This window comes from Quercus robur, chromosome 10 (assembly GCF_932294415.1).
Source record: "Quercus robur chromosome 10, dhQueRobu3.1, whole genome shotgun sequence".
In the NCBI taxonomy this organism is placed as follows: domain Eukaryota; kingdom Viridiplantae; phylum Streptophyta; class Magnoliopsida; order Fagales; family Fagaceae; genus Quercus; species Quercus robur.
Genome location: NC_065543.1, coordinates 53,455,948 through 53,469,436, shown reverse-complemented (window position 1 = coordinate 53,469,436; position 13,489 = coordinate 53,455,948). Strand labels below are relative to the sequence as shown.

At 33.7% G+C, this 13,489-nt stretch overlaps 1 protein-coding gene across 1 annotated transcript; it reads right to left on the bottom strand.

Annotated features, from left to right (window-relative positions):
- Positions 1-2,232: 2,232 nt before the first annotated feature.
- LOC126701909 (11-beta-hydroxysteroid dehydrogenase A-like) lies at positions 2,233-4,868 on the bottom strand. Its single transcript, XM_050400351.1, has 6 exons — positions 4,632-4,868; positions 4,187-4,379; positions 3,841-3,917; positions 3,515-3,646; positions 3,296-3,424; positions 2,233-2,607 (listed from the first exon to the last, which is right to left on the bottom strand). The coding sequence occupies exons 1-6, from the start codon at positions 4,812-4,814 to the stop codon at positions 2,398-2,400; spliced, it is 924 nt and encodes a 307-aa protein (XP_050256308.1). The 5' UTR covers positions 4,815-4,868; the 3' UTR covers positions 2,233-2,397.
- Positions 4,869-13,489: the final 8,621 nt, after the last annotated feature.

The following is a 13,489-nucleotide window of genomic DNA, read 5'->3' as shown; positions in this document are numbered from 1 at the left end:
TTGTTTGGCACTGTTCATTGACCTAAATACACTGTTCATGGCCAATGAACAGTGCATAACACACTAGTTTTTTTTATAAAAAAAAAAAGGCCTGAAACGCGGACGCGCAAACGCGAATGCGCAATACAAACAAACCTTTATCAAAGGATTATATATATACACTAATGTCAACGTAAAAAATCAAGCCAAATCACATTTTTTTTTCTTTTTTTCCAGTTTTCTTTCTTTTCTCTCTCACTCACAATATCAACAACAATTCTAACATATATAAATAAAATAATAATAATTAAACACTTGAAATAAACAATTATGATCATAACAAATTCCATATCAAAAGATACTGTCAAGGAATCTAAATTATATAATATAAATAGCCATGTAAAAAGTCTACAAAGATTAGATGGTGTGACATTGATACAAACCTTGCCAATTCTTGAAAATACTGCAGTGATGAGTACTACTTTCTCACTATATATGGATCTTTTTAAGAAAGAAAAAAACTTGAGTAAAAGAAATGGGGGCATAAAGAAAGGGAATGCGATGAGCATCAAGAGAGGCATTGCAATGTTCAAGAACTTGCGTAGCAAATCCATATCTTTGCTATGATGGATAGAGGGTGGCAAGAGAGAAATTGAAGATATGAGGATATATGGTCTTATCTTTGTCAGGTTGTTACATGTTTGAGCCTTAAATTCCAAAGGGAGGAGGGGACTAGAAGTAGATAGAGCTGTCAAAACTTTTCTTTAAACTCCATAAAGGCTTACCTGTATTACCAAAGGAGTTGGGTATTAGGGTTAAAGAGGATGAATTATATTGACATATCTTTGGATAGCAAAGGATGAAAGACAAAATAAAAATTGATATCCTTCAAAATTCTTAGGGACAAGATTCCTAATTTTTAAATTTTAAGGAAAAATATATTTCAACAAAAGATTTATGTAATTATTTTGCAGGGAAAAAAAAAAACAGCATGAAGCCTATCAATAGGAATAAAAAGTTGTTTATATACTTTATTCCAAACTCCAAATAGAACAATTAAGTTTAAGGCATTTATAGTGAAATGATATGGTTGGTATAGTATAACTTGATAGGCCAAGAATGTATTGACCCTTTGTGATAAATTAACCAATTAAGTAGCCAAGTTAATTAATTAATTCAATTAGCATACAATACTCGTGGTAGCACAAACAAATCACCAACTAAATTAGTATGCAGTGGAAAATAAAGCTGACATGGTGATTTGTTTAAGAATGGAGAAAACCTCAAAGGCAAAAACCTCACCAGGTGAATTTAAGGTCACCACTCTCGATAATCCACTATTATCACAACAAGCGGTTACAAGTAAAGGAATTCTAGTAACTTATACCAACCTAAAGTTGAACCCTTACCCTTATACACAATTGGACTTGTTCTGTAGTAACAATCTCTCATTTTCAATGCACGGCTCCCAGTACGTGACTAACCAATCGATGCACGGATCCAAGTACGTGACTAACCACCAACTTGAGAAGGATATTGGCTGCAAAGTTTTTTAGTTCATCAACATGATGAAGATCATGAAACTCCTTGGTTACAAAACCTTACAACGTACAAACGCAGCAACTTCTTCAAGAGAAAGACGAACTAGGGCAACTTTGTCTCCGGTCACAGTATGCTTGTAACAACAAGTGCAACAACCAGTTGACGGCCCTAAAAACAATCCTTATATATGTTTAGAATTGTGAGAAAAGAAAGCCTAAACACATACACATGGAGATATGCGTGAAATTAGATCTAAAAAATTGATTTTCGTAAACCTTGATAGATAAGTTATCTGTCGAGAAGCTGTCGAGCATCGGGCCAAAATTGCCTATTAAACCTCGATAGATACCATCTGTTGAGCTAGCTATTGAGCTTTAAAATACAGCACTTCTTCACTTGTTTCTAGAGCAGATTTGCATGGCTTCAATACTTGAACTTGAACTCTTGCTCCTTAAAGTATTAAATACATCCTAGATCTACCCAATTACAAGTAAAGTGCATTTTGTCAAAGGATAAGCCAATTTTAAATGGCATATTTTCTTAACATAATACACATATGTCCTAACATAACTGTCAACAACCAACAACTCATCTAATTTGGTGTGATCACTTCCAACAACGTAATGTACTTCATGCGCAGGTATTTATTTAATATATCAAAATGATATTTCAATTTTGAGCTGAAAATTTATACCCAAAAAAGAAAGAAAGAAAAAGAAATTCTGGTCAGAACATAATCATAAATCTCTTTATATGGTACAATATAGTTTTTATTTGCACAAATAGTAATAAAGCCTTCCAGATCCAGTCTAAATCATAGCGAGCTCTCCATTAATTCTGCTTAGAATTTATTGGCTTAAAACACTAATATTTCAGCTAGCGGTCCTTGTTTTGATGAGTGCATGGGCGATTGACTAACATTGAGTGCATACACCACTCAAAAACTTCAGGACATAAGACCCTCATCCAAAATCCCACCCTCATCCAAGATGGCTTAGTCAAGTACATGTCTCCTTTGCAAGTGCTGTCCACAATTGCTTTGGCACACCTCTCTGTTGACTCAACTGGCATCCAAGGCATTTCAATCTATAGGCAAATATCACCATTCAGAAATGATTAAAAAAAAAAAAAAAAAAAAAAAAAAAAAAAGAATCAATTTTGTTTTTAGGGACTAGAAGTTACATAATGGCTAAGTTATGAGTAGAAATTACATATAAGTTCTTCCCTCTTTTAGCATTTTCCATTATATGTAGTAGGGATTATTACAAGGTAAGGTTCTCGGTCAATATATAGGACTATGTAAAGTTTTGTACCCAAGCCATAGGGTCCTCTATATATATATATATATATATATATGAGGTTACTAGAGGTCAAGATTTGGTGTGATGGCAAGTGCCTTACACCCAAAGCAATGAGTTTGAGTTCGGGAATCAAACTCTCCAAAAAAATAATTGAGGGTAAAACTGCTTCTCATGACCTCTTTTAAATTTTATAAAAAGTGAGAATTTTGTAAACTGAATATAACATTTTTTATATTGTTGAAGTTACATTTAACCTGTGATCTACTGCACAAGATTTAAATTCAATGTACTCTGCTGATTGGACAAGACATATTGCTGACAAAATGATGTCTTGCCAAAATTGGGTGAAAATAGATGGTTTGGATTTTTTAAAATGTAGAGGATTAAAAATAATTTAAAAGCAACTTATAGTTTTAAACTGGATTGGTAAAGGAATAATTTTCAAGTTTCATTTCTTTTAATTCTCAATATACCTTAGGTAAAAATTGGCCTTGCGTCATTTCTGACTCAATTACTCCAGGAGTTACAATGGTTATTCCAATATCTGGACCAAACTCAGCTCTCAGTGACTCAAAAAAGCATATTTGGGCTGCCTTGCTTGCCTGAAGACATCATTGATTCATAAGTAAAAGAAAATCTCGAAGTGAACAACTAGTAAGGCATGCCAAGGAGGTTTCGTACGTAGTTCTTACACTGTAGAAGCTTAATCTCGGAGTACTGAGCCATGCTGCAGATGAAGAAATTACAACAATCTTTCCTTTGCTTTTTCTTAGGTGTGGAACTGCATATTGGGTGCTATACACTGAACCCCAGAAATTTATTTCCTAAATTACATAAAACTAGAGTCTGTTAATGCAAGTATGAAACTAAAAACTTAACAAAAAAATTGGGATTATATATTATAGACGTGAATGAAAAATAAGCACTGAAGAACGATTACCTATGCTATTTTTTTTTTTCTTCACTTTAATCCAATATAGTTACAGAAAGTGGGACAAGACATGTTGGTAGTTATTACCATAATGGAAGCAATGTCAGTTGAATCTTCAAAAAGGTCCACTCTTATTACTCCAGCATTGTTCACCAAATGATCCACTGTTGCATGAACCAGTCACATATTGAAATTGTACATTCCAAAATATTTCCACAAATAGTAGGAATATCATTTTTTTGATTTTTTCACAACTTATACATTCCAAAATATTTATTGTTCCAGAAAAGCGTAGTAAAACAAACTAGTAGTTGAAAATCGTGACTTTAAGTCACAATTTTAGTTGTTTTTGATAATATATATATATAAAACTGTGTAAAACAGTTTATGTGCAACAAATTCAATTCAAAATAAAAACTCATCATACACTTACATCGCCCGAAGTGGTTCACTGTCTCGTCAACAAATTGTTTACATTCTTCATCCTTGGAAACATCTGCACGTATCACAATAACCTCTGGAGATCCTAGTTCTTGTGCTTTATTTGCAACTATTCGAAGACGGTCCTCTCGTCTTGCAACAAGGGCTAAAATAGCACCTCTCCTAGCATACTCATAAGCAATATGCTACAAACTCACATAATAATATAGTAAATTAACTGTTGTTTGAGATTTTGTATTTACTATGATTATAACTACTTATTTTCAAATGTGCTAATATCCACAATTCTCTTGTGAATATAGATAAAATGTTGAAACTAAAACATTAAGAAATGAGCATTTCTGAGAACCCGAATTATATAATATCAATACATAATATAAAAGGCAGTTAATATCTACAAAGATTAAGAGGTGTAAGATTGATAATTTGCTACAAACCTCGCCAATTCCTGCAGATGCTCCAGTGATGAGTACAACTTTGTTAACCACGTTCTCACTGCATATATTTCTTTTTAAAGAAAACAGATACTTGAGGAAAAGAAATGGTGGTAATAAGAAAAGGATGGCAGTTAAAGTTAAGGGAAGGAGTACAATGTTCAATAACTTTTGAAGCAAATCCATAACAGAGAGAGAGAGAGAGAGAGAGAGAGAGAGAAAGAGAGGGATTGAATATATGATGATAAGTCTAAAAGTCTATAGTATGAGTTTTTTTTTTTTTTTTTAGGCGATACATACAGTGCTCCAGATTAACTATAAGACAAACAGGTGACATCATTGATTCAAAGTTTCACGTTTGAAACTTTGAATCAATGATGTCCCCTGTTTGTCTTACACTAGTTAATTTGGACCACTGTCCGACTCCATAGTAAGGGAATCTTATCTTGTGAAGGTTTCAGTATCGTTGATTCGCAAATTGCAAGCACAAAAATCCAAATCCTACTGCATAAATCAAACTTTCATAAAAAAAAAATTGTTGAAATTTCGGATGGAATGAAGGGATCAGGGGCCCCATCATTAGGTCATTACCAATGATCAGAGTAGTTTCCTATTATCCTATCAATATTATAGTTTGCAACGTGAAACTTTGAATCAATGATGTCACCTGTTTGTCTTACACTAGTTAATTTGGACCACTGTCCGACTCCATAGTAAGGGAATCTTATCTTGTGAAGGTTTCAGTATCGTTGATTCGCAAATTGCAAGCACAAAAATCCAAATCCTACTGCATAAATCAAACTTTCATAAAAAAAAATTGTTGAAATTTCGGATGGAATGAAGGGATCAGGGGCCCCATCATTAGGTCATTACCAATGATCAGAGTAGTTTCCTATGATCCTATCAATATTATAGTTTGCTGTGAATAAAAAATAAAATAGTTGGCTGTGAATCAAAATCCATTATTGCTTTCTTGTTATCCTTCCATTACACAAAACCCAATGATCAATATTGAAATTACAATTGGGGCAGTTGAAACACTTCCAATCTTGCTTGACCCAAGGGCGATCTCTTTTCTTTTCAAATTTGATCAGCACTTGCAAGGGCGGAGCCATAACATTTTTATTTGGAAGGTTGAGTTCCAGCTGCAGTACTAAATACTATAACTAATTCATTAGTGCAGATAAACTGCTAAACTTAGGCAAAAATTATGTTCAATGACGAATTGACGATCTTTCATACTATAACAAATTTTTTTTTCATGGATACAACAAATTTTACAATAAAAAAAAAATTGAGAAAAAAAATAAAATACCTTCTCTCTAATTACTAAACTAATTGGACAATTCTTTTTTTAAGAGTACCATTAAACTAACTCATATATTAGTGGAGGCCAGCTCCTATTTTGTAGGCAAAATTATTAAAATGTTAAATATTTATAAATAATATAGAGAAATTTTCAATAATTTTGGGAGGGCAGTGTATGTAGCTATGCCCATGACCACTAGCAGGATATTTGGAGGCAGTGACCGGTTGGGGAGAGAGGCAAGGGCTGATAAGTGGGTGTATGTGTGTAGGCTGAAGTGTGCGTGTGAGACTTATGGTTATGAGTGTTAAAAAAAAAAAAAAAAAAAAAAGACAACTTAAATATAGTTATTTAAGTGTTATACCATAAATTTCTTTTACTTGAGTTAGTTACATGATTTTATTGATTTACTATAACAAAAACAAAATTTCTTATCAACCAACTCAAATCACCGAACCAAAAAAAAAAAAAAAAACTTCGCACAATGTTAATGTGCCATGTATGCACCTATTCATATTATCTTTTTTTGAGTGAATTTCAAATTATGGCGTTCGCTCCTTATGATAATTCTTTATTATCAGACCAAGACACCAATTAGTGTTTTGTGTAGATTCATATTATCTTTTTTTGAGTGAATTTCAATTTATGTCATTTGCTACTGATAATAACCCTTTATTATCAGACCAAGATATCAATCAGTTTTTGATATAGGCAGGGATTAAACCTTAGATCTTTTATTCAACCATCAGAAACTTTATTAATTGAGCTAACTAGAATTCACTATTCATATTATTTTGTTTGGGTGAAAATAGCTAAATACCATGTTTTGGCAAAATTTGTGGCAAACTAGCACTGTTTAAAAAATATTTAGTAATCTACCACTTTTTTAGTACTCGAGTTTCACAAAATCGAGTTCTAAATAGTACTCAAGTTCAGTGAACTTGAAATCCTAGGTGAGTTGCCAACGTTTCATTGCTGACCTGGAATTGGAGAAATTAAAAAAACAATGCGGTACTCGATATTGCGAAAATCGAGTACTTCTTTATAGTACTTGAGCTTAATAAAGTTGAGTACCTTGTTTTCCTTTTTTTTTTTTTTTTTTTTTTTTTTCTACTTTTTGTTTCGTACAAAACTTTTACTTATTTCATCATCAACTGCTTGTGATAACCATGTTGGGTGCATCATAGCACCGTGGGTCCAGCCCACACTTGATAAAACACCTCTTTAAAGGGGTGGTTGGACAGGCCATAAAAGTCAGCCTATTTTTTTCTTGGGCAGTAACTTAGGTGTGTTGGACACACTGAGGAGAAAAAGAAAGGGACTAATGCATTAAGGCTATTCGGCTTAAGGGAGAGCTGAAGGAAAAAGAAAGTGGCTAAAGCAAAGTCAAGGCAAGTGAGTTGCATTTATTGTGATTTGATGTCAAGAGTGTGAAAGGAAGAAAAAAAGGAAAAGATGAAGAAATAAAAGGGGAGGCCATTCGGCCAGTGAGCAAGAAGTGAAGTCCTAGAGAAAGTGAGGACTAAATGCAGTCATGTCATGGCTTCTAACAATGATGAATTGAAAGGTCCTATCCATATGTGTCCTAGTATTGAAGTCATACAAATCTGTCCAAGAAACAAGTAAAAAAGGATTGTTCATTAAAGCTGGACAGATTCCTGACAGATAGCTATCTATCGAGGTCTCGACAGCTGCTCGACAGATACTATCTATCGAGGTCTCAATAGCTGCTTAATAGATACTATCTATCGAGAATTATGAAATCTATTGAGAATTACGAAATCAGAATTTTCAAATCTGATTTTCGGCTCATGCTTATGTATTTGTGTAGGGTTTCTTTTCTCATAACCCTAGACATATATAAGGCTTATTTTAGAGGTCGTCACATAAGAGAATACAAGGAGAACATAAGCAAAAGGTGATTGATGCCTTATTCTCTCTGAAGGAAGCTACTGCGCCTTTGCGCCTTAGAGTTTTGTAACCAAGTGCTTCTTGATCTTCATTGTTGATGAAGTGGAGAATTTTACAGCCAACAATTTTCTTCAAGTTGGTGTGTTAGTCACATACTGGAAGCCGTGCATCATTGGTTAGTCACGTACTGGGATCAATGCAAAAGGGGTGGCGTTCATATATTGAAGAATTCAGAGGTTCTGAAGCAATAGAAGGTTTCTACTATAAGTTCATCTACAGGGATTGTAGAGTCTAGGGACAAAGGTTTTGTACTAAATCTGAAACTTCTCTTTATTATAGTGGATTGCTTTTTGGGAAGATTTCCCCCTAGGTTTTTTACTATAAAACTAGTTTGTTTTATTGGTTTTCCTTGGTCATCATATCTTGCCTTATTTACTTTTCCACTATACATGATATTAATGTTTTTTTTTTTTTTTAAATAAGGTTTATTCATAATAAATCTAATTAACAACTTGGGTTTAAAACTTGTTAATTATATCAATCGGGGTCTAAATTTCCCAACAAGTGGTATCAGAGCGGGTACACTCTGATTGGATTAATTTCCTGAGTGTGATCCTTGACCCCCGTTGTCATGGATCATGGACAATCTCTTTTGATTCCTCCTTTATTTAATGGCACTAGTTATGCGTACTGGAAAGTTCGTATGAAAATTTTTTTGTAGGCTCTAGGTGAACAGGTATGGCAAGCTGTTGAAGTTGGCTAGATTAAGCCAAAGGAAGCGCTGGTGGATTGGGATGAAGCAACAATCAAAGCGGCAAATTTCAACAGTAGGGCCTTGAATGTTTTGTTTTGTGGGGTGACCAATGAAGAATTCAAGAAAATATCATCCACGGAAGTTGCCAAGGAAGCATGGACGATTCTTGAGACCACATATGAAAGTACCAAGGCAATAAAGACTATGAAGTTTCAAAGACCCACTAGTAGTTTTGAAGAAATAAGGTTGGAGGAGGATGAGACCTTTGATGAGTTCTATGCTAAACTTAAGGATATTGTGAATTCTACCTTCAACCTTGGAGAATTTATAGCAAAATCCAAAATTATAAGGAAAATCTTTAGGTCCTTACCTAAAAGATTCCATGCCAAGATCACTGTCATTGAAGAAGTGAAGGACATTGATCAAATTCCTTTGGCTAAGCTTGTAGGGAACCTTCAAACCTATGAGATGGGATTAGGTTGAATGGGAAAAGGTGGAAAGAGTAGAAAATTAGCTCTTAAGGGTATAGAGGAAGAGATTGATGACTCTGAAGATGAAGATGAAAGCAAAGATGAAGATAAGGAAGAGGATCTAACCTTCATAGCTAATGAGATTATCAAGCTTCTTCAATTTAGGAAAAAGGATAAGGAAAAACCTCCTAGGAAATCTAAATCCTCTAGGAAGGGTAAGAGTGAGAAACCCCTCATCCAATGCCATGAGTGCAAAGGTTTTGGTCATATGAAGATAGAGTGCCCAAACTATCTTATGAAGGAAAAGACCAAGAATTCAAAAGATAAAGGGTTGGTTGCTACCTGGAGTGATACTAAGAATAACTCTTCTGATGAGTATGTAGGTGAATGTGATCACTTTATGGCTTTTGCTGCCACAACCGATAAAGTGATTGTGGAGAGTGCTAGTGATAGTGAGGATTCTTATGATGATGAAGTACCTAAGAAGATGACCATTCAGGAAGCCTATAATAAGCTATGCACTGAATTTATAAAATCTAAAAAGACTTCCCATCTTTGTAGGAAAGATAATCCCACGATGAAGCAAATGGATACGCACAGTATTAGGAGATTGTCGATAGCAATTCCCACAGTGAATACACGGACACGGAATATTACTACTCAAGTCCATAATTACTCTTGCAAAATTAATAAATGCATTAACCCCTTCAATATATGGATGACTTAATCTGCCATCGAGTGTCTTACCCATTGCCATCTAACTTTTATCCATGTTTGACTACAATTACAAGATGAATGCTACTTTAGTAAAATAAGGACAACTCATGCATAATGTATTCTAACATCTAAGTCTATAAGCTATTTAGATAAAGTTCTATCATATTCATAAATGCATAAGTTTATATTAATACTTAAATAAATATACATTGCACACACAAATATACACTCCCAATATGAATTTAAACGACCTTATAACACCATGCAAGCCACCCGCTTGCTCCAACACAACAACCCACCACAAAACCAATCACAAATATCACAACTATAATGCTTACAAGTATTGAAATTGAATAAAGGAACACAATTGCTACTAATCAACAAGTTTCATTCACATTTGCAAGAAATTAAAAACACTCTCAATATGAATTTAAACCACCTTATAATACCATGCAAGCCACCTGCTTGCTCCAACACAATAACCCACCACAAAACAAATTTCCAACATCACAAGTATAATGCTTACAAGCGTTGAAATTGAATAAAGGAACACAATTGCTACTAATCAACAAGTTTCATTCACATTTGCAAAAAATTAAAAATACTCCCAATATGAATTTAAATCACCTTATAACACCATGCAAGCCACCCGCTTGCTCCAACACAACAACCCATTATAAAACAAATTTCCAACATCACAAGTATAATGCTTACAAGCATTGAAATTGAATAAATGAACACAATTGCTACTAATCAGCAAGTTTCATTCACATTTGCAAGAAATTAAAAACACTCCCAATATGAATTTAAACCACCTTATAATACCATACAAGCCACCCGCTTGCTCCACACAACAACCCACCACAAAACAAGTTTCCAACATCACAAGTATAATGCTGACAAGCATTGAAATTGAATAAAGAAACACAATTGCTACTAATCAACAAGTTTCATTCACATTTGCAAGAAATTAAAAACACTCCCAATATGAATTTAAATCACCTTATAACATCATGCAAGCCACCCGCTTGCTCCAACACAACAACCCACCACAAAACAAATTTCCAACATCACAAGTATATATAGAGTTTTATAAGTTTTTAACTAGAATATACTTACTTTACTCAAGCTAAGTTTACAACTTTCAGAAAAAATCCAAAGTTAACTTGTGTTCTTCACCTTGTTCCTCACAATTTCTTCAGCCACCAAAGAGAAAGAGAGCTAGAGATAAAAGAAAGATAACTTTTAGTGAACCAAATTTAAAATACATATTCTTTATTCTTTTTCGTGTTTCTAAACAGTGGTATAGCCAGACCCAATCATTAGAGAAAATATGCACCAATTACAAAAATTTCAATTTTGATATCTATCTATATATAGGCATTTAAAGGACAACTACAAAGACATCCTTTTTCTCAGTTAATAAACTTGGTAGTTCACGAAATTGCAAACTGCTACTTCTCTTAATTGCAATCAAACGGAGCCCAACTATCAATACCTTATATATATCCTTCTACAATTACAATAAGCAATACATTTCATTTTTGCCAAAGGGACACTTACTGTTGAAATGTTTTTCCGCACAAAGCGAAACAAAATTGAAAATTGAGGAATACAAACAATAATCTAAAATAACTAACTAAACCATAAAACAGAGAGAAATCAAAAAATAAATAAATAACTAACTAAACCACAAAATTTTCTTAGAATTCTAACACAAGCATCATAGCAAACAATTTTTTTCTCAGAACCCATATAATTTCTCCTCTTATTCATAATGACAACTACCTATCTATCATTTCTCAATCAAATTTCTCACCTAAACCAAACAAAAATTTCTCAGAATCTAAACACAGCTCAAATATTACACCAAATATTACCCATTTGAAGACCCAAAGCTCTAATAAGTTTATCAAACTTAGACAAAACCGTCCCACCACAGAGAACAAATCTCAAACAAGAAAAAAAAAAACAAAAAAACAAAAAAAACAAAAAAAAAAAAACAAAAACAAAAAGGAAAAAAAAATTAACATCAAGCAGAAAAATTAACATCAAGCATTTAGAAACAAAAATTAACAACAAAAAAAATTTACTTAAAAGGAAAAAAAAAAAAAAAACCTGGAAGCGTCATCAAAGGATGAAGCGTTGCCGAAGGATGAAGCGTCGCTGGATGGTGCGACTGAAGCATCGTCGGCGTCTGAATCGTCGCAAAGGATGAATCGGCGATGGCGACTTGAGGCTACGGCGGCAACGGAAGACGAAGCATCGCCAGAGGAAGGCGAAGCATTGCCAATGCTAAGGAAGGTGAAGCATCGCCAGCGACTTGAAGTGAGGTAGAGAGTGTATCGGTGTGAGGGAGAGAGTGGGTTTCGTCGAATGAGTGAGGGAAAAAATGAGTTGATTAATTGATATATAAAGAAAATCTATAATGACGACTTGAGTTTCGTCACTATTGCTTGCCTTTAGCGACGAATTTTTCGTCACTATAGAACCATTTGTTTCCCACCTACCCTTTTTGTTTGGCACCCTGAATTTAGCATACCCTATAGTGACGAAATCTAAATTTCATCACTAAAGGTTACTATTTTTTTATATATAGTGACAAAATATAAATTTCTTCACTATATGGTACTTTTTTGTGACGAAAAAATTTTTCTCACTAAAATTCGTCACTGTAGTTACATTTTGTTGTAGTGTATGCAATCTTACATTAATTGGTATAATCATGGAGAACCTTATGTATTGAATGAGAACATTCATGATAATGAAATGTCGGATGGTGATCATATGGATGGTATCGATACCTTGGTAGGTGACCGAATTAAAGGGGAACCAAGAAATGCAACCGAAGATGAGGAGGTGCATCATTTTGACAAATGAAGATGAGAAGGTGGAACTTCAAGAGATGCTAATGAAAATGAAGAGCATGACATACCTGATGTTAATCTTGATATGGATTATGATATGTAGAGTTCATAACAATTGTCTTAAATCTTGTGTGCTTGTCTTAAAGTTTTATGCTTGTCTAAGTAGCAATTGTTTTGTACTTATCTTGAACTTGATATAGATATTGATGTGGTCATTTGTTATGTTGAGTTAGTAGTAATTGTGTTCAAATTTAGCACTTGTGAATTGCTTGATATGGATAATGGTGTAAACTATGATATGTAAAGTTAGTAGTAATTGTTATTGAGATATTTTGTACTTATCTTGAACTTGATATGGATATTGAAGTGGTCATTTATTGTGTTGAGTTAGTAGCAATTGTGTTCAAATTTTGCACTTGTGAATTGCTTGATGTTAAGTTAGTAGTAATTGTACTTATCTTTCATGTCAATACATAGTTTCAAAAAATGCCTAAAAATGCCAAATACACTCATAATATATCGAGGTATGAGATGACAAGATTGGATAGAATGAGGCAAAACCAAGAGACAATTGATGCTTTGGGATTGAAGCACATCTCAACTTCTCTAAAGGATTCTGCTCAGTCCAATTGTGCAAAAGGAAAAAGAAGTAGAGCTAGTATTGTGGTAGATGATGATAATGTACCACCTATTGGTGATGATGACAATGATGATGAGTCGTCTAATTCTGTAATCCATAAGGTATAATAGATGTTCCATAGGGTGCAATAGATAATAACTTTATTGTTTCATTACTTGTAATGACTTTGTTGTTCCATTATATGTATGTTACTTAC

Bases quoted from the DNA above. Each gene is read 5' to 3' on its own strand.
- LOC126701909 (XM_050400351.1), bottom strand. From the start codon at position 4,814: ATGGATTTGCTTCAAAAGTTATTGAACATTGTACTCCTTCCCTTAACT. The intron at 3,647-3,840 runs GTAATAACTACC...TATGTAATTTAG, and splicing joins CTGACATTGCTTCCATTATG to GAAATAAATTTCTGGGGTTC. The intron at 2,608-3,295 runs GTATATTGAGAA...ATTTGCCTATAG, and splicing joins AAGGCCAATTTTTACCTAAG to ATTGAAATGCCTTGGATGCC.